Below are 22,621 nucleotides of genomic sequence, written 5' to 3'. Positions count from 1 at the left end.
TTTGGTTAGAAAGGCAGGCAGGCTCAACAGTGAAGCTCTATGGGCAAGGACTGGTAAATTTATACACACGAGTTTAACATGGCAGCTGTGATTTTTTTGAGGATACTTACGGATAAACCAAGCTTTGTTAGATAGTCACCATTTCCTTCCTTTCACCCAGTGAGAGGGTAAAATGAGTAGAACAGGTAAAGCTCTAGCTGAAGCACCCTGGGCAGCAATTTTACAGGAAATGACTGTCCCCATAGCTGCTGGATGTTGGACACCAGTCCGTGGATAGCACTGAGCATGTGTTTTCAGAACACTCTCCATATTTCCAGAAAGGTTAGCACGTGTTAGCACGTTTCCGAGTCTTTAGATATGAAATTTGACTCGAGATATTGTCCACTGGCCTGGGCCTACTTCAAATCCTGTTCTTCTGCTAAGATTCCAAACTAAAGATGCCACTGATGCCTGTGTGGCCCAGTGAAGAAGACAGGACATATAAATTTGCATAAACAACTGAACTTGTAATATTTTTGAGTCATTCAGAAGACGTACTGCAGCAGCCCGCCTCTGTTGATCTCAGGCGGGCATTCTACTATGTTTATTTGTTATATGGGAATTCCGTTACCTAGAGAGCATGGTAAGATAATTTCTTGAACTTAGCTCAAGGACTGACATCGTGTTTCTCCTTATTAAGTTATGCCTATAACCAAGCTGTTATTTCTTTCTATGACACTCATGGAGATGCCTTACAACTTGCTTTCTTTTTTAATTCATAATACAACAAATATTTTTCAGTTACAACCAATGTTGATTAGGATATTGTAGCATTTGCAAATCTTAAGGTGGGAAGAATTATTCTCTGCTACCAGTGATTCCTGACTTCCAGTTTTACAATGGTGTGGCAGTGACACATCTGCACGTTGACCTTCTGCTGAGGCTAGCCATTCCCACTGTGATGTGCTATAGTGATGCTATATAGCGGTGCTGAGACAGAGCTCCCAGTTAGCCTCACAATCTCTACGGTCAACAAACCATACTCTGCAAAACACTGGTACAAAGCTAGGAGTTTTGTCAATTAAATATATAGTGTCTATTTTCAACATAACACAGATTTATGAAGATGTAACCCAATCACAAGTATTTGAATTTAGTCAGTAATAAAGTGTCTCAGCTACTTACTGTATCATACTTGGCACTGGGTCTCAATAAGCAGCTGACATATTTTAATTACTTTGAGTTATCATAACTGCCAACCAAGTCATGCTTGTTTTATATAGAATATTGTGCTATTTGGGATAGTCTTGAGTCATTTTATACTTTCTTTTTTTTATCTTTATTTACTTGAGTATTTCTTATTTACATTTCGATTGTTATTCCCCTTCCCGGTTTCCAGGCCAACATCCCCCTATCCCCTCCCCCTCCCTTTCTATATGGCCTTCCCCTCCCCATTCTCCCCCCATTACCACCTTCCCCCCAACAATCCCCTTCACTGGGGGTTCAGTCTTGGCAGGACCAAGGGCTTCCCCTTCCACTGGTGCTCTTACTAGGCTATTCATTGCTACCTATGAGGTCAGAGTCCAGGGTCAGTCCATGTATAGTCTTTGGGTAGTGGCTTAGTCCCTGGACACTCTGGTTGGTTGGCATTGTTGTTCATATGGGGTCTCGAGCCCCTTCAAGCTCTTCCAGTCCTTTCTCTGAATCCTTCAATGGGGGTCCCGTTCTCAGTTCAGTGGATTGCTGCAGGCATTCACCTATGTATTTGCTGTATTCTGGGGGTGTCTCTCAGGAGAGATCTACATCCGGTTCCTGTCGGCCGGCACTTCTTTGCTTCATCCATCTTATCTAGTTTGGTGGCTGTATATGGATGGGCCACATGGGGAGAAGGCTCATTTTGTACTTTCTTGATTTCTACCAAGGTGACCTTTCAGCACAGAAAAAAAAAAGTGTGTGAAATATTATTCAGTGTGCTCATCTTAGAGGTAAAAATTGTGAAAGTCAAAAATGGTCCTTCTGTTTACTTTATCTAACCTTGAGTAATATTTAGTATTAGCCTCAATCCAAGCCATACTTTTGCACATTGATAGTAAGGGGGGTTGGTGCTTATTTTTCTTTCACAAGTCAGTGACATTCTTAGAACTAAATGAGGGCACAAGAGAAATAGCTGTTATTCAGGCACTGTGTTGTGCAGGTGTCCTACTATTAAGTGAAAACAGATCTATTGGTTTTTTTGAATCTTGTCATCTAAATAGACCCCTGGATTTGAGGTATCACGTTTTGGGGCAGGAATTGGTGTAGAACACAGCAGATGTCATCACACGATAACAATGTATTCCCCTGTCAGAAGTATGATTAAACTGTAGTGCTTGGTGGATAAAGAGCGATTGACAGGCCAGGGAGCCTTCAGAGTAGCCAAAGCTCGATAGCCTATTCTTTTGAAACATGGCTCACCGCCTGTCAGCTTGTATTGCAGTTAGTCCAGAGGCCACATCCTTTCATGGTGGCACACAGGAGCTGAGCCGTGGCTCCTGGGCAGTGCATGTCCGACTCCAGAAATAAGATTGCATAATTTTACCATCCAAGAAGATCAGTGGGATGTAAGTGAATCTGGGTACCACTATCTAATGGATAGGCTCACAGCTACTTTGAATTATAGAGCAAAGTTATATAAATGTCATTATCAGCTTAACTAAAATATTAAGAAATGCATGAAATTTTGGCCAATTACACCATTACTTGAAACCCATGAAAAAAGCATCACAGAGGCCAAGATGGCCATTCTCTTGTTGTCTCCACTGTTTGGGGAAGGTGGCAGGTAGGCAACATGGTCAATCATACATCTTAGGCCCTCTTGCTTCCTCCCACCATGTCTTAACCATATAACCACTTGCCTTGACGAGGTAATTACATTGACTATATATAACAATATATATAAATAAGACAGTGTATAGCTTCTTGTAGATTTTTCCCTCTTATGACTTTCCCAAGTTAATCTTGACAATAACTCTATTAAGGATCTCACAGGAATGAGGCATACAAAAGACCAAATGTGGGAAATATGTAAGTTTTAAGAATTATTGAAATTGAAAAGGTAGGACTTATTCTATAGCTAGTACAGTGTTGGGAGCACACTTTGTGGCTGTTCTGTAATTTAATTTGTCATTCATATCATAAGAAACAAATAGAAGGGAAAAGAGAAGCCAAAATAGCCCTGAACCAAGGAAAATAAATATTATTTAAAAATATTCCCCAAAGAACAACAATGTGTGCACCATAATTCTGGATAAAAGCTAAATTTCAAGTGGGAAACAGCGTGACAGAAATCAAACCATTTTAGAAAGAAAAGAAAGGCTTTCTTTTACTCAAGAGACTGTCTCATTGCTGAGCTGTGATTTCCGTTCAAGCCTCGTGCCTCTACCCGTGTGCTTGGAGATTTTAAAATCACACAATGCAAGGGAATGCAAACCATCTCATAATTAAGGTGAATATCACTTGAAAAGTGTCAAAATATTTTGGTTCAAGTAGTTGGTTAATGGAGAAATCATTCTTTCTTGGATAAAATGAAATTTGGGGCTGTTAAAATGGTTTTTTTTCCTTAAAGAAGAATGCTTGCATTCTACATGTCCATTGTGTGTACTTATATTGTATTGTGCAGTACTGTCAACTTGGATTATTATTACCAGGTTCTCCACTCAGAAAATGAAGTGAACACTGGCTTTGTCTTTGAACATGTAAGAAAGCTGGAATGAGTCTGGGTGTGGTAGCTGACAGCTGTTTTCCCAAGCATTTGGGAGGCAGAGGTAGGAAGACTGTACTGGTGGATAGCATGGGCTACATAGTGATTTCCAAGCCAGCCTAGACTTTGTAACAAAAACTTGTTTCAAAAAAGAGAGGAGGACAATGACAAGGATGATGAGGATGAGGATAAAAGAAAAGGAAAAAACTGAATTCCTAGTTCATTAGAAATTAGTACCTGCTGCTTCCTAAGTCTGGAACACCATTATGCAGGATCAACACATACACATGCACACATGCACGCATGTTGCAGTCTGTGTGAAGATGAGAGGACACTTTGTAGTAATTGCTTCTGTTTCAGGGATTGAATGTTAGGCATCAAGCTTTTCAACAAGTTGCCATTAGAAGCTGAGCCATCTCACCAACTCAAACCATCTTTTAAGTCCTTACTCACTGGCCTCACCATAACTAAATCATAAAACTACACATTAGAATAACATGGGGCTGAAGCTGCAGAAACAATATTCCAGACTTAGAAAGCAGCAGGTGCTGATTTCTTACAAATGAGGAATACAGGTAGATAGATAGATAGATAGATAGATAGATAGATAGATAGATAGATAGATAGATGGATGATAGGTAGGTAGGTAGATTAATAGATGATAGATAGATGGATGATAGGTAGGTAGATTAACAGATGATAGATAGATGGATGATAGGTAGTTAGGTAGATAGGTAGATAGATAAATAGATGATAGGCAGGTAGATAGACTAATAGATTATAGGTAAATAGATATTAGTAAGATAGATAGATAGATAGATAGATAGATAGATAGATAGATAGATAGATAGATAAACAGACAGACAGGCAGGCAGGCAGACAGGCCGATCTTTAAAACACTGCAAGGACTGGCTCTTGCCTGTCTCTAGTTACTGTGTATTACAGTGCCTGTTGTGTTTCTCCTTTTTGCTGTAAATGTGTAGGAGGTTGTTACAGTTGTACTCAAGCCAGTCTAGTTAGTGTTACTGCTTTGTGGAATGAGAAGCTCAGTAGGATTCCGATCATGATAGACAGTGCAGTTTTCTGAGTTTTAAGTTTTCCCTATAAGCAAATGAGAATATGTAACTGAGCTTTTAAAAATTCTTTTAAAAAGCTTTGCATATATATATATGTATATACATACATATGTATATACATACAACTGGTGGGCAATTGACTATATATATGTATATACATATACATACACACACATGCACACATATGCGCGCACACACACACATATATATATGAATGAAATGACTTTATAGAACAGTTGTTAGAGATGATGGGCCCAAGAAATTTATAGACATAAGCTTTGGTTCTGGCTACTTTCTCTGAAATTGGGGTGTTGGTGGGAGCTACAGCCAAGCCCTCTCCATCTCTGATGGTGTTTTTAATTTGGTTTTCATTCGGTTGGCAAATTAGGAAGTTCTGACATTGCAAACGGTGAATTCTTACCTAAGCCTGAAAGATATATATTTGTGTTTGTTTATATATCTTACAGTTCTACTTACATTGACTTTATCATGTGTTATTAAATATATGTCTAAGTATTTTTATTGTTTTTGGATATCATTTATTTATTCTTTTAAATTTTATATATGGCTTCAATTTATCTTCAGCCTACTCACCCCCAATTCTCCCCTCTGACTCCTTCCAGGAACCCCTAACATATCATCTTCCCAGTTTTGTATGCCTCCATTTTATTAAAAAAATTTACTAGATTTTAAACAGTTTAAAGTCCGGTCAAATTGTTACATAAATGGAGAATTGAAAGTTTGATAGCAGAAATAGGAATGGTAATTTTTGACAGTTACAGATGATAAATGACATAAAGTAAATGTTACTAAGGAAGAATGGGTGGGAGTGGGCAATTGACTAGATATAAGAAAATATAGGTGAGTAAGGGGACTCATGATATGGGAATCTAGATGTAACCATTCTCCAAGGGAAGAGCTGAGACTCGATTCAGCACTCGTTGCTCTTGCAGAAGACCTGGGTTCAGTTATAACTACAGTTTCAAGAGATCTGAAATCCTCTACTAACTTCTATGGGAACTGCATAACACATGGTGTACAGACTTTCAGACACATAAAATAAAACAAATAAACTATAATTGTTTTAGAGTAATGTATAGAAGAAGCAAGCTCACAGGAAACAGGTCCACTTTGGACATATTAGTGCAGTAGGCTGTGGAATGGATGGCCCATAAATGTCCCTGTACAACTGTTGAGAAAATGGATTCTGAGCTCAGGAAAATGGCTTGGATAGTAATGTGGGTTAAAGACTCATTAAGTTATGAATTTTATAAAACACAATTCTGTGGTTTTCCTTTTACTTTGTTCATCTTCTTCCTCTGCTAATGTATTCGTACACTTATTACAAGTAGTGGATATTTAGAGGGGCCATATTTTTTCATTTTGACCTTGCGTCAGTGCTGTGCTGCCTCTGACACGGCTCCAGGAACAGACCTGTCCGGTGAGGTAAGGGAATGAAGAAATAACCAACAGAGACACAGAAACAGGAAATCTGGGATATGGCACTCTGGGTTACCTGATGGAGAAGCCATAGGACACCAGAAGCTGCCATACTTATTATATACCATTGAACAGAGTGAGACTGTTGCATACACTGGACATGAGGGATGATTACTGACAGAGTAAACAAGGAGTCAGGGCATATGGTGGGATCAAGGAGACTAGTCTAGCTAATGTCAGTAGGAGCATTCTCTACAGGGGATCAGTGTTCAGGCTGTAAACATCAGGGGGGAGAAAATGGTGAACACTATCTGTACACACTATCAACATCAGCACATGGTCAAGAGGAAGCCTTGGCTGCCTCTCTGAAATGATGTTGGCATTTTCCCATTGCCATGGCAGCCTTGTGTCAACAGTCACACATTTAGAACTTCCTCCATGCTCCACAGTGATGAACTCTGGTTTCTGGATACCAATCCACAGTGGTTTTTACTTTCCTGGTTTTGCTCTGACAGGGCCCAATCTTCTCTATACTTTGCATGAGCCAAGTTGTGGGAAGCGCTTTTCAAAAAGTGTCTCTGTAACAGCCCTGAGAGTTGGTTGAATTTTTTTTATTTGTATATTGTGAATAGTGGAAATCTGGTGATGACATATATCTCCTATTAGTAGTACCATTTCTGCCTGACTATGGGAACCTATCCATCCCTACTACCCTGAGTTGCCTCTGTGCCTGTGGTTGTTTGCCTCTAATATGATTATTCATTCATTGATTCATTCATTGATTCAGTCAGTCAGTTAGTCAGTTTCCTTCCTTCCTTCCTCCTTTTCTCTTTTTGACACATAAAATCTTATCTCTTATAAAATCTAGAATATATGCATACATATATGTGCATATATATGTAGATACACACACACATAGGGCACTGAAAACTTGTGGGTGTTATATTTATTTTTAAGAAGCAATGAAAAGGTAGAAGCCAGAGCATCATTAGTTATCTCAAGAATTTGTTTCACACGCAGACAGGTACCAGTGGCCACGCCCTTTGCTGTTCATGGCACACATCCATGTAGCATTCTTAGCTCTATTAATATAGTCCTGAAGGAAATATAAAAGTTACTTTCAAAGGAAATGTAGTGGGGCTGAGAAGATGGCTTGGTTGGTAAAATGCTTGGTATACAAGACTGAGGACCTGAGTTTATATCCCCAACACCCAGATAAAAATGGGGCATGGTAAACTATATCTGTACCTGCAGTGTTATAGGAAAGTCAGGCAGCCAGTCTTTCCACAACCATGTCTCAAAAAACAAGGAGAAAGAGCTCAAAAAAAGACACATGGCATGAACATCTGGCCTCCACAAGCATACACATGCACACACATGTGCCCACATACATGAATATACCCACATAATCGTGTGCATCTCTCTCTCTCTCTCTCTCTCTCTCTCTCTCTCTCTCTCTCTCTCTCTCTCACACACACACACACACACACACACACACACACACACACACATACACACAAAGATTTCAAAAGGGACTGGGGAGATGACTTAGTGGTTAAAGTGCTTTTCTGAGAAGCATGAGTGCTGGAGTTTAGGTTTCTAGGCACACGTAAATGCCAGATGGAGGTGACAGCCTGTCTGTTTCTCCAGTCTTAGAAAGTAGAGACAGGATGCCTGAGCGAGCTGACGAGGAGGAAGACCAGCCACATTGGTGGGTTAAGGGTTTGATTGAGAGAGACTGCTTTGATGAAGAAGATGGAAGTCTGATGCAGGGTCATCCCCAAGCCCATACATAACCTTATGATCCCCAACATAACCTTAAGCCTCCATATGCATACCCATGCGTACACATATAGGCAGTCACCCACAAACACACATGCAATCATTCATAAATGCCCGTGCACATATATGCTACTACACGTATGCTAGAATGAAAGACAATAAAAATAAAAATCGCAAAAATTGTCTTTGGTTTTTAAAGAGGAGGATGGAGTGAGAAGGTGAGATGGAGAGAGAGAGAGAGAGAGAGAGAGAGAGAGAAGCATAAATTGGGTGGGTAGGAAGATGGGAAGGATCCGGGAGGAGTAAGAGAAAACATTATCAGATTATATTATACAAAAATTAAAAAGAGGAGGAGAAGAGTTATTCAAGATCCCCCTCATTAAACTAATTTTATAAATTACCTGCACTTTTGAAGTCGACTTTTCAAGTTGTGGGTTTTCAACTGGAAGAGACCTAGAATAGGTGTGTAGGATAGAAAGACCGCTAGCGAAGTGACCCCTAGGTCCCATTCCATACTCAGGTCGTGCTTTCTTCCTCACTCCGTACCTATCCCATCTCCTTAGCACCACAGTTAGTTCTACTTCTGCCCACTCCCGTCTTTGTGCCACAGCGCTAGCCACTGAATTAAGAAGACTTGAAAACTTGGTTCAGTAACTTCTATATTCCTTCGCTAAAATATGAATAAGAATCCAGGGTTATTTGAGTGAAAGCACGAATGGAACCGCACCAACTTGCATCATAGTAGGCTTCAGTGGTCATCTGTTTTGATAAAAGGCATTTTGAAAAATGAGCATTTAGTCCTTTCAGACTTAACAGAAAATTCTCCTTCCCTGCTCTACCAGATTAGTGTATTTCTGTTTTGGCTTCCCTCTGAAAAGCTTCTTATTGTAGAACACTGCGATTAATATAGAGAACCACAACTGGCCAGCGTGGAGAGACTAAGACTATGGCATGCTCAGCTTTAAATGGGACATCTGTATCACACCATCCTTTAAAGCGATCATCACGGGAGAGGGGGAGGAAAGGTTGTTAGAGCCCGTGGCTGTGAATGTCTGCAGTGACACTCTGTTTCCTGGACATGGCAGGGTTCTTACACACATGAACTCACAGCAGCGATAACTGTCTGCACAAGACCTAGACAAGATCAAACTGGCCAGAATCCCATTGTGGATAGGAAAGGGGCCCATGAAATTCCACCCTCAAATTAGGCTCAACTGAAAATTACTGTCTGCTAGGGGAGGGAGAATCAGTTATTTTTATGGATGTGTTGCCTAAGAGGGCGCATATGCTCCAGAAGGTCGTCCTATACCAAAGCAGATACAGGCAGTACTAAGTGGACTCTTACTTTAACAAGAACATATGAACATATGAACTCGTGATATATAGGATCCCACAATATTTGAGAATTAAAGTAAAAATCAAATTTTAAAAATACTCATTTAAACTCTCAAATATTATCAATATACGTGTTATAATAGAATTAAATATTGCTAGAGTTAATAGTCTTAGAAAAACTAGGAAAAAGAGATATGTCAAGTTGAATCAGTCTATAGAAGAAATGGTTGTGTCATAGGATCCTCTAGACCTGCTCTTCCAAACACTGCCCACATATTAGTGATTATAAAGTAGGAATGAGGAGAACGTAGATACTGTCATTCTTATCAATCAGATGTGCCACCCTGACTCTCACAGGGGCGTAGTGACGGAAATCCCTTGGGAGGTTGGGAGCTGCACCTTCATGGCTCTAGTTCCCCAGAGGCCTGGCTACATGTTTGAGAGCATGGCCGCAGATGTTGGGAATGGGTAGGAGGGAGGGAGTGTCATTGGTGTTCTGGATGTTCAAGGCTAACAAAACAAGGTCCATGTTTAGGTGGATTTCGCATATAAATAGTTAAGACATGAGTCTTTTCTGTGACATTTATCCATTTGCTAAGATTTGCATGTAAATCTCATCTTCCAATTCCATTAAGACAGGATGGGTTGTCTTTATGTACAGATGTACTTAGGTTAAAAAGTTTCAGAAACAATTTGAAGTCAGTGTGTCTTTTATTTTGTGTTTAGTCCTTAATCCCCACTTAACTGTTCCTGTATTACCATCAGTAGACAAAGAGCTAAATGAAACAACAGGAAAGGTAGAACACTTAACTGTCCTTGTATTGGTCCAGGTTCTCTGGAGGATAGATAGAACTGATAGAATACACACACACACACACACACACACACACACACACACACACACACACACAGATATACATATACATATATATTATGTAGTAGTATATTATTTATAATATAATATAGTATACTATATATAATAAATTCCCTTTGTATTATAAATATATAAATGTATATATTTATTATATATATTTATTATGGTCTTTATATAATAGTCTATATTATATTATATTAATTTATATGTTTATATATAAAGGAGATTTATTAGAATGGCTTTTAGTTTATGGTCCACCTACTCCAACAATGGCTGTCTACCAGTGGAAAGTCCAAGATTCCTATATAGTCCACAAGGCTGGATGTCTCAGGTAGTCTTCAGTAAAGAACAGAATCCCAAAGAAGTAGGCTCTAATGCCAGTGAAAGAAGAGCTAGAGAACACAGCCAAAGAGCAAAAGCTTCTTTCCTTCCTGTCCTTCATATAGGCTGCCATGAGAAGGTGAGGCCAAGATTTAACGTAGTCCTTCTGACCTCAAATGACTGAGTTAGTTAAAAATCTCTCACAAATGTGAGATTTCGTTAATTCCAGATGCAGTCAATTTTACCAGTGACAATAACCACCACAGGGTTTATTAGTGAGGGTTTCCACAGGTTTTCAAAAGACCGTAAAGGAGCATTTCACCCTACAAAACCAGAAAGTCCTTTCAGGAAACCCTAAATCTTAAAGTTGCTTTTTAAGACTATGGATTTGGGGGCTGGAGAGATGTCACAGTGGTTAAGAGCACTGTCTGCTCTTCCTGAGGAACCAGGTTCCATTTCCAAGCACCCATGTCTTGTGGGTTGGCAACTCACCACTGTCTATAACTCCACTTCCAGGGCATCCTTCATATATTCAGGTAAAACACCAGTGCACGTGAAATAAAAATAAATAATGTTTTTAAAATATGGATTTGGAGAAGGGAAAATTACAAAAACTTAGAGCTTTATAATTGGTGGAACTGGGGAATGGTCTTAAGATTAATGACCCATCCCCCCACCCCCACCCCATCCCCCGCTGCCTATTACAAAAGCAGTGGTGAGTGGACTTAATTTCTGGCCTGTTCTCTGTGAATTTCTAAGAGTGTTTTTTTGTTTGTTTATGTTTTTGGCACCCAGGAACTAAATAGCTTTAATTACTTGGATCTGTACAGACTTGCTGACCTCTTTCACCTCACTTTGTTGGAGAAGGCAGTGATTGATTTCCTAGTGAAGCATCTCTCAGAGCTTCTGAAGAGCCGCCCAGAGGATGTTCTCACGCTGCCCTACTGCCTGCTGCAGGAGGTGCTGAAGAGTGACCGCTTGACCTCCCTGAGTGAGGAGCAGATCTGGCAGGTAAGGGCAAGGTGACTGACCTCAGGAAGGCGGGGCATGATGAGAAAGGGAAGGTTTCCAGAGCAGCAGCCATTGTTTGATGAGGCTTGGCTGTCAGATGTGTTGAAGCCCTGCACCCTAGGTAGGCAAGTCACTGGTAGGTACCAGGTCTGCAGCCCAGCTTGGGACCAGGCCAGTACCGTGACTTCCTCAAACCTGGGTAAATTTTGAAAGGGAAGAACTTTTCTCTGGAAGACAAAAAAAAACGTTTCTTAAACTGCATATGAGAACAATGGTCTGTAAAGTGAATAGATTGTAAATCAATTTTATACGTATTTAAACCATGGAAACAAAAGGAATTCAGGGGTTTGGGGGAAAACCATCCGGAAATATTTCTTTTAAAAATTATTTTAGTGAGAAAAACTTAGAAACAGCTTCTAGTAGCTCAAAAAATTTTTCCGTGTGAGTTTTTAACTAATTTGTAGGTAACTTAGTAACTTAATGGGTTTTGAAGTTCGCTAATTTTGATGATTTAAGTTTGGATGAGGAAGAACTTGTCCACAAGTCAATGAAATGAAGGTGAGCAGGTAAATTAATACAGGTTGTCATTGATAAACACGAGTGTTCAAACATGGTTGTACTTTGGAATCTATGAACAGAATTTTAAAATATTTGGCTTGGAATCCATTTCTGAAATTCCTACTAAGAGCATAGTGTATATGTGTAGGGAATTTGGACTTCTTAAAAAGTTGGGTTTTTGGGGTTGGGGATTTAGCTCAGTGGTAGAGCGCTTGCCTAGCAAGTGCAAGGCCCTGGGTTCGGCCCCCAGCTCCGAAAAAAAGAATAAAAAGTTGTTTTTTTTTATTTTTGAGATTATAATATAATTACATAATTTTTCGTTCCATTTCCTCCTTCCAAACCCTCCCATATATCTTTTCTCTGTCAAATCCAAGGCCTTTTTCTCATTAACTGTTGTTACATGCATATAATGTATACATATATGTTCCTAAATATAATCTACTCAGTCAGTATAATGTTACTTGTATGTCTGTATGTTTTCAGGGATGAACGTTTGGTATTGGATAGCCGACTGGTATGTTCTTCCCGGGGAAAAACTATTTCTCCTGCTCTCAGCATTCCTTAATTACCTGTAGTTCTTTGCTTTGCAAGGTCCCCCACTCTCCATCTGTCATGGGTATTGTTGCTATCCTTGTTTGGGTGGTCACGTTGGTGAGACTTTGAGTATAGCTCCTGATGTTACTAGGAGACATAATTTCACAGCCAACTTCCAGATCCTATTACTCTTAGAGTCTTTCTGCCTCCTCTTTCAAAATGTTCCCCGAGCCTCAGGTATAGGAGTATCTGGTAGATGTATCTATTGTGACTGGGCTCCTCAACTCTGCATTTTGATTGGTTATGGTTTTCTGTGGTAGTCTCCATCTGATGTAAAGAGAAGTTTATTGATGAGGGGTAATGAATACATTTATCTGTGGATATAAGGAGGACTGTTCAGAGTGTAGTTAGAGGTTATGTTGGTTTAGTAAAGTAATGGTTGTAGGTTCTCCTTCAAGATCCTTGACTTCACCAGCCTTGGGTAGTTGGCTAGGATTTTAGTACCAAGTATGGTTTCCCTGTTGTTGAATGGGTCTTAAGCTCAATGGAAGAGTTCTTGGTTACGCCTAAGGTATGTGTGCCACACTACTGCACCCTTAAGGTTAACTTGCCACACTGGCCATTGTGTGGTTCCCAAGTATCAGAGCTAGGTAGTACTGTGGGTTGCTTCCCTCTTTTGGAAGCCTGCATGTACCTTCTTGTACCATGAAAGCTAGTCCTTGAGGAGGTGTTCAGGTTAGTTCCCATTCAAGGACCTCTATCCTTTGTGCTTTGAAGTGCACGATATCTTTAATAATAGGCGTATAACTTCCACATCTGGGGGGACAACCAAGGGTAATTGAGAGAACCTGCAAGTTTTGGGAGTCTCTTGGACAATTCTAATCAACAACTCAAAAGAAGGCTTCTCATGCGTGATTCGAGGTTTTGTTTAAATGGTCTTTAGCTCTTGGAAAGAACATGGTCAGCCTTGGTGAGAAATTTTCTTTTAAACTCTTTATGTATATACATAGACTTGTGTCTGTAGGTTTTGTTTATAAGGTAGATAGCTAATCATGTGATTCCTTATGACTTTTTCAGACATCCTTACTGTTATTGTAATTTCTTCCTCCTTTGCATTTATCTCCCTCTCCACATCCCAATGTCCTTCTCCCTTTTCCATTTTGGGGACCAATCACATGTACCTTGATCCATTGCCCTATCCTCTATGCTCTACCCCTTCCCTATTGTTCTCCTAACCCCTATACTGACAACAATGTACTTGCAGCAACATGTTCTTATTGCAATAGAAAGCTCAGATCTCAAATGAGAGGAAGTTCTTCCTACACTATAGTGAGAAAACAAAACCTTTCCTTGGTTCATTATGCATTCACCCAAGCGCTCACAAGCCTTTCCTTCTCCCCTGACTGTAGAATCTTTTCACATCCTGTCACTGCTTTGTCTAAGGGACAAAGGATGCTTTTTGTTGGAGAGTTGATTATTCAATTTAAATCCTCTTCTGTTCATCCCTAGTGACTGTCCTTGGATAATGTGCCTGAAGTCTTTGGGATCTAGAGCCCATTTTATCCTTTCTCCCTTCACTGCCTAGCACATTCTACAGCATCGTGTTTATACATCCTTGATACTTGGAATTTCAGGCCTTCAGAATAATATTAATAGTGGCTATCTGCTATACTAGGAAAAGTTCAGTGTTCTATTGGCAGACGAGGGATTAAGCCCCTGTCTTACCAAACATATTCAGGGATCTTTTTATCACTGGTCAAAATGTGTCATCTAACACATGATTCTGCTGATGTGATAGCTTCCTCTTTCTTTGAACTTTTAGCAGCAGCAGTCCTTGTTTTTATTGGATATAGTAAGAGATTAGGGCCAGCAAAGTCACAGGCATTTGAAACCTATTGATTTAGTGCACAACAGGCCAGATGAGTCGCTGTCTCCATCTTTTAACAAATAAAAAAAAAATCAGAACTCGGTTCTAGTTTACAGAGCAGAGCCCCCCTTCAAATCCAAGGCTGTCGATACCTACCATATCTCCCCACTGGTGCACAATCTTGAATATAAAAGAAGCTATAAGAGTCTGCTATATCCTGGGCACTTCTAGGAATGTTTACCAAGTTGCAGGTGCTGTTGAGGATGTGGCTCTGACTGGGACTTCAGCAATCCTGTCTTATCTTTCCTGCTGTATAAACCATAGGAACTTACTATGGCCAACTCAGAGTATGAAGTAGCTAAATGCCTTCATTAAGGGGAAAAGAAACGCAATGGATTCCGTCTGTCAATTTTTCTAACGCGATTGAGATTTGAAGCCACCTGTTTGTGTGACATCTATCTGTTATCGTCACATGGTTGTAGGCACTGCCATAGACAGACACAGTAAAGTGCAGATGTCTGACTATCAGGAAAATTCCATTCTGTCTGCTTAGAAGCTATCACAAGTCTCTTTCTAAAGGCTACTAGTTTTATAAAGTAGAATTTTGGAAACTGGTTTCTGCAGGCAATAAGATAGTTTGTTAGACCTGATCCCCAAAAAGGAATTAAAAGACTCCCATAAATATTATCAATTTAGGCATTCAGGAGGCAATAAGAAATTGTTTTTGCTTTATCTTAGTAAATAAGTAATTCCCTCATACTCAATAGAGAAAAATCAAATCAGACCAACTATATTGCTTCAAGTATAGTTAAGCTCATCATTTTTTTGCTGAGGTTATACTAGTAATGTAATATACCATGGAAGAATCTAATATTCAGCCCAGGGTAAAGATTGGGTCTGCCAGAGGATTAGTGTCAGGGTGCTTTATAGAAGTGAAACTTGACAGACAGGCTGGAGACAGATCTACAGAATCTCATTAAACTGCTGAATTGTTCATTACAGAACGTTCTCACTGTAATAAAGTGCTCATTGACTTTGACAAATCCCCATCCCATGTCTTAAAGAACAGTGAAGAAGAGGTGCTGAGGAAGAGAAAGGAAATTGGCACAAAGTAGGGCAGGTAATAGAAACGTGGACGAGGGGTAGTGCTATTTGATTAATATGAGCAACGTAGCTTAGGTGAAACACGGTCAACACACAGGTTTACCCAGGTGGCTGTTTCACTGTGTTGTGATAATGTAATCTGGGACAATCCCTTCTTCCAGGAAAGGTCTAATTTTCATTATATATCAGTGTGGCTCTGAAGCCTGTCATAAGAACCATTACATTATTCTCTCTGAACAAACTATTTCTTTATTTATTTACCTTTTTCTTTTTCTGTCCCTCTCCTTGATAAAGTCTGCCACAACTTGCAATGACAATTTTGTGGATCTATGAACCATTTGATTTTTTTTTTTTTTTGTGATAGGGGTTATGTATCCCCAGCTGACCTGGAACTCACTAATAGATGGGGCTGTCTGTGAATTCACAGATAGCCAATTGCCTCTGCCTCCAGAGTGGAGAGATTAAAGGTGTACACCACCTTATTCAGACAGTTTGACCTTTTAAAAACTCTTCTTTTGCTTAGACCTTCTTAGTCTGATCCAGACTGGTTTTCCTTCCTTTGGCCAATTATTTCTTGGTCCGTTGGTTGACTTCATTATGTCTTCAGAGGAAACAGATTTGAACCACAGTTCAAGTGTTTCAAGTGTGTCAAGTGTTTTATGGCCTAAAAGAACTTTAAATACATATTGTTTCAAATTTACCTCAGTATAGCTCAACACTTTGTTTTTATGTTTTGAGGACAAGGATATCTCAAGTTCCAAGTGAAAGTCACCAAATTCTTATCTTCAAAGAAGGAAGAAACACAACCAGCAAATAAATGGAGCAAGCCAGCACGGAGGAACTGGGAGCATGCAGTCTCTCACTGTGTTACCTGGCAGATTTCTACCAGTTTGATTTTGCTTTTAGGTCAGTGAGAGCTCTTAGCTCTAACTCCAGACTTTGTAGAGTACTATTAACTATATCCTGGTAAACTCATCCTGTAGAGAGAGTCCTATGCAGTCCTATGCAAGGGTCCTGCCAACGAAGATGCTGGCCAAAGGGTTCAGTTGTTTTTCTCTTTTTTCACAATTCTGAGGATTAGATGCCCTACGTAGGCAGCAATGGACATGCCAATTAGACTGTGGTAATAATTATACAACAACATTTGTATGTGCCAGTTCATCATGTTGTCTACCTTTAATACATTTAATGCTTAGTTGTCAGAGAAATGGTTTTAAATAAATAAGCAAACAAGACAATCATGGAAGCCTGTTTGTTTTCTAATGAGAGAGAACAAAAAGAGATGTGGATTTGAGTGAATGGGAAGTTAGGGGAAGGGTAACCATATTCCTAATATACTACATGAAAAAAAACACTTTTAATAGAGAAAGAAAAACAGCGTAGAATGAAATAATTCTATGCCCTTTCTACAGAAGGGCTACTTACCTCTTTCTTCTCAGAAAGGTACATTTCCTACTTGTTTAGTCACAGAGTCTGTTTTTCTAGATTTCTCTAGAGTAGGAGGTGAATCTCTTCTATTGGAGAAAAGTTGATAGGGAAAGTTCCACATAGCACAAGTTCCTAGCAAGCTAACAGAGAATGCAGTCTCTCTTTTCAGCATGGACTGAGCAGCTGAGACCACTGAGGTCGCTTGAGGTAGAAGATAGAGCACAGGGGTTTTAACTGTTTCTTCCCCAAGACTTAGCCAAAATAGGAGAGATTTTTATTGCTTTAAACTGCAAATACAGCTCTGAGAATTGTGTCTTTGTCTCTAAAATAGTAGAAACAAAAAGGATATCTTTTAGACAGATCAAGATAGCTTGGGGAAATAGGTTGAATATTTTTGACACCTGTTATGTGTTTGCCTTCGTTAGTGTTTTACTGCTGTGAAGAGACACCATGGCCAAGGCAACTACTATAAAGACAACATTTAATTGGGGCTGACATACAGGTTCAGAGGCTCAGTCCATTATCATTATGACAAGAAGCATTGCAGAATCCAGGGAGACATGGTGCTGTAGGAGTTGAGAATTCTACATCTTGTTCTGAAGGCAAACAAGAGAGTACTGACTTCCGGGAAGCTTGGAGGAAGGTCTCAAAGCCTAACCCCACAGTGACACACTTCCTCCAACAAGGCCATACCCACTCCAACAAGGCCACACCTCTTAATATTGCCACTCCCAGGGCCAAGCATATTAAAACCACCACAGTGTTAAACATAGTGTTAGGAACTAGATTTCCCATCACCACCACCACCAAACAGACTTTAAGGTAAACTTCGAGTTACTTAATCAGACATATTCCGTTTAATATTTAGGGAATTTTTATTTCCCTTTAATAACCTTCTAATACTTCCTATATCTTCTCTAATAAGAATACTTTTATTCCTTTGTTGGCCTTGGCTTGTAGGCACTTTTTAACCTATTCATAAAAATGCTATCTCCTTTGAGCTGACCATAGTCCTGTTTACATCTATCTGTGATTATGGACTTTCAGAGGCAGAAGCTGGGCCTGCAATGTTCACATTGTATAACCATGTTGTTCTCATACATTACATAATAAATAATGACAATAATGTGAAGCCTTGATATTAAAATTGAGTGGATGATAAGATATGCTACCCTTCTTATATAATGCTATATTTAGTTTTTAGGAAACATGGTATAGACAATGAGTCTGGCCTTTTAAAATCCATATTTTCTTGTATCATTGGAAATTTATGTCTCTAGCAAGGAGAGCTACATAATGTAGATGGTGGTCAACAGCCTCTTCTGTGGTGCTGGTTTTTTGACCAGATCTTCTTTAGCTTTGATCTGCACCACAGAATCCACGCATTATGTTTCAACTTAACCATTTTCCTTAAAGGTAATCCCAAAAGGTAACCCTTCTACCCTTTCATAGTTAGAAAGTGGAGGCCATGAGTGACTTCTGCAGGTTTCACCTTATATCTCTTAGATGATAAATTGACCCAGATATACTTCTGCTCAGACATAAGCAAGGACCTCAAACACTGCAATAAATAAACTGATACATCATCATGCTTCCGATTTATACTGACTCAAAGTATTTTGAGAATGCTCATGCATTTACCACTTTTTTTTTTTTCAGTCCAATGATGTGAACGGAAAATTGGCAGAGCAAAGCCATAAATTCCAGTCCTCTAACTTTTGGAGTGTATCTACTCTGGCCAAGAGCCTAAAGTTATTAAGGCCTGATAAACAAAATGCACCAAATATTCCTTTGCCTTTAAACAAAATAGGAAAGGCTGGGTGTCTCTCAATGGTTGAGTTCTTGCTGTAATGAGTGAGGCTCTGGGCCTAACCTCCAGTACTGAGGTGAGTACTGAATGTACGTGAGTACATTCACGACAACTAGATACTGAGGGCCTGCTGTGTCCGGCCAGATGATACTGAGCACTCTTATAGCCTGTGGTAGCATGGGTGCTGGATGCTTGGTAGTGGAAACGACCAGCAGGTCCTGCTTTCCTGGTGCTTGTGGGTCTGACGTGGATGTTTCTGCTTCTCATTTGGGGTATACCGAAATGATGTTACTTCAACAGAAAGTGAAGTACAATTGTTTAGACATTCCCACAGCACCCGGTTCATTCATTATTTCTTTAGCAACTTGTTCACTGATGACTCCTGGTCACGTTCATAGAGTCTTGAAGATCTCTGCTCCTCTCTGTCCTAGTCATGGGGTGTACTTATATAATCCAAAAATCCCTCCAATAGAGTTTACATTCTAAACACGTAGATCTTGGTAACTTGAAATGGAGTCAGAGTCTGGGTTCTGAGACTTTTACCCCCCGACTATAATCTTTCATTTTATCCTTGTCCATCTTTGTGCATGAGTTGTAGTATTATAGTATTGCTATATTTTTCCAGGCTAGGCATTTGCAGGGTATATTTATGTATTACTTTCCACATGTATTTTTATTCACCAATCCCTAAGCTAATCAAATTTGTACCAGTTCTCAATTTTCTTCCCCAAACCGCCTACCGTTCCACCCAGCTAATGCAGTCGTCTCCATTCTATTAAGTGTTAGTGAAGAAAATAAACACCAGCTCCTTTGCATCTCAAATCTCACAGTCCCGAGGATGCTTCTTTTATGGGCCCCCAGCTGGACACTGAGTAATGCTGATATTTCCGGGCTTGGTGCTTGAAGATGTACTGTGCGTCCTGACCTACACGCTGCTAATTCTCAGTGAGGGCTCATCCCCAGTAGCTTGACTAGTGGCTTTGCTGTTGTTTGTCTGAGCTTTATGCCCTTGTGGGACACATGAGACAGCCATTTCATAGGGACTTTGCTCTAGCTAATTCCCAGCACTAGGGCTGTATGTAGCTGTGAGGGGTAGTGATTATCAGAAATTACAAGAAAGCCAACTTGTATTCATGTGCTGCTGGTCCCATGAGTTAATGGTTTCTTTTTCCTCGCCTTTCCTTTTCTTTTTTCCTTTCCTTTTTTTTTTTAAAAAAAGAATTGAACACAACAGAACGAGAAGGTGATTTATGAGATATGACATATTTATGTTTTCTGGTCCTAATTTTCATTGTGATTCATGTTGTTTCCAGACTGATATTTTTTGTTGTTGTTATGAGAAGAAAAAGATGACTGGAGAATATTACTTATGCATTGGTGGCCTGCAGTAATATTGCTGCTACCTGGGTTATCAGGGATTTAAAAATAAAACCCAACCGTAAGCTGTATATGAGGTAAAAACCCTGAGGGCAGGCACAGAAGTCCACCAATAATAACAACAATAATAATTCTTACAAGCCCAGAGAGCTTTCAATTTTAATGAATTTTTACACATAATTTCATATGAATCTTTCCTTAGACTTGTTATAGAATATATGAGGCAAGTTTTGTCTAACTTTTAACTAGTGAGAAAAGCAGAGTCTCAGTGTGAGATTCACTGATAACTATCTCTCTTTACAGTTACAGAGGTCCAATGGGGATCTCACTGTATTCTCTCAGAATATACCAAGTATCTCCCCCCCAACCAAATAAATAAAAGCAGTTCCTACATCTTCCATATCTTACATCTCACTCGATAGTGGATGAAATCGGCTGTTGATGTTTTCGGTACCTGGCTGGCATTCCTTTTAACTTCTTGTACAGCTGTGTGGGAAACGGCAAAAAGTGACTCTGAGAGCAGCAATAGCAGGATCAGTAGTAGGGTGTATTGCTGAGGTGGGTGTAATGTGGGTCTTTCGATGGGTCCATTAAGAAGAATGGACAGAGAGTTTCAATTGCACAGTGAGGTCCTATACATTCCCCAGAATGTGAGGTGGTGAAGTGTATATGTCCCGGAGGGGAGGCTGATAAGGTGGAGTTACTTGCAGATCGTGTGAGGCAGTTTGGATCTGTGTAAGAGAATGCAGAGTCCCTTTACTTGTGCTGCAGTAGGTAAGGAAGACTGTGGGGAAGTCCCCAGGCTCTGGTTTCTCCCTGGGACGAGAAACTGTGTAGAAGAAGTAGAAATGATGAATCAGCATGTTTTCATTATATGATCAGTATGTTGAAACTTTAGGAATGGATGTTGTACAAGTTGACACTTGGATAACGGCCTAGATACGGAGTTTAAGAGACAGGAAATATAATTTACAGACTTGATAAACATAAGTGTCTTCCATGTTCTACAGGATGAGGTCACTCAAGTGGCTGGCTATGAAGTTCTTGATGGTTGGCCATGCCAGACCATACTGATTTCCTGGCCCTGGCATTCTCACAGAGTCCATCAAAGCACGTATGTAGAGTAGCCCAGAAGCTCGAAAATATTCACATTCAATTGAAATGTCTGAAAAAGACGTGGCATGTTTGCTACTGTTATCTGCACACACCGCTTCCTTCACCCTGTGACCTTCGATAAAATATAAAGATTAAGATTTGGGTCACGATATATAGTGTAATGGTGGGTGCTTACCTAGAGCTCTATATTCCATCTCTACCATACAGGAGAGGGAATATGTGGGCTCAAAAATACCTGGAAATGTGATTCTGAGATCACAGTCAGTGTGAGAACCCATAGAAAGAGATAATTCTTAGGTCCTCTGTGGGCCCATTTTGCAGAATTGCACATTCTCAGTGGTGATGTTCTTCATCTTGGGTCAAACACCTCCGCTCTGTTATGGGAATATTTTAATAAGGGCTGCAAATGAGTCCCCATATCCTGGGAGGAAACGCAGAAGCAGATATAATCACTTTAAGGGAGAACATTCTCCCCCTTTGTTTATAAAAAACACTGCAGGTCAGTACTGGTAAGAGGCACTCACATTTTGTTCAAGTACAAGTCAAAAGTGCCCACCACACTTGAGATTGAAAACTTCTTCTGCCTAGTGTGTGTTCTCGTTGGTGTGAAATGTCCACACACTACTCCTCTGGCCACACGAGTAAACCTGAAAATTAAAGGAGTGATGGATGCTATGCTTAAGTTTAAACGTTTTAGGAGGGCCCATCTTATTAACACTTTAAAACAAGTGAGTATAATATCATTAATTTTGATTAATTCATTTGCTCTTAATATAGCTTTTAATTTGTAATTCTACGTGAATTACAATGTAATTTGGCATTAATTATACTAAATTGACTATAAGTCAGCCAATCACAATAAGAAATTACTCACAGCTAAAAGGAAAACTAAGCCGCACTCTGAAAGGCTGCTGCTTAGATGAGAGGTCGGTAGGTAACGTAAGCATCTTTCTCTCTCGGTGTGCGTCTGGCGCTGTAGATGAGAACTGCAGCGGATTCCTCATCCTGCCCACTTTTGTAGAGAAGGATAAACAATAGAGTGAAAAAAGGAATTCACCAGTTTTGACAGGGTTCCTGAATGGTGTGTTTTGCCCTTCTCACCCTATGTAAGATTTGGGTGCTAGAAAGGGGCCATGCGATGCTTTAGGATCGTTCCACGGTCCTTGGGTTCTAGGCCTCAGTAGTGGACCCAATCAAATCGGCCTGCCTTTCATCCGCATGTTTTGTGAACCCAGAAGGAAGTGCTCGTTTCAACCTGATGAGCAGTCAG

General features: G+C 39.9%; 1 protein-coding gene across 6 annotated transcripts in view; it reads left to right on the top strand.

The window, feature by feature from the left end:
• Klhl32 (kelch-like family member 32) overlaps positions 1–22,621 on the top strand; it is a 249,043-nt gene that overhangs the window by 173,335 nt on the left and 53,087 nt on the right. For 4 of the 6 annotated variants that reach the window (NM_001431162.1, NM_001431163.1, NM_001431161.1 and 1 more), the window contains 1 exon segment: positions 11,342–11,557. The exons of the other annotated variants lie outside the window; for them this stretch is intronic. In NM_001431162.1, coding sequence (NP_001418091.1) covers positions 11,342–11,557 — 216 coding nt within the window. 6 annotated transcript variants of the gene reach the window in all.

The sequence above is a fragment of the Rattus norvegicus genome, chromosome 5, assembly GCF_021556685.1.
Source record: "Rattus norvegicus strain SHRSP/BbbUtx chromosome 5, alternate assembly SHRSP_T2T, whole genome shotgun sequence".
NCBI classification, from domain to species: domain Eukaryota; kingdom Metazoa; phylum Chordata; class Mammalia; order Rodentia; family Muridae; genus Rattus; species Rattus norvegicus.
Note: the sequence above shows the minus strand (reverse complement) of the source record. Positions and strands in the feature narration are given on the sequence as shown.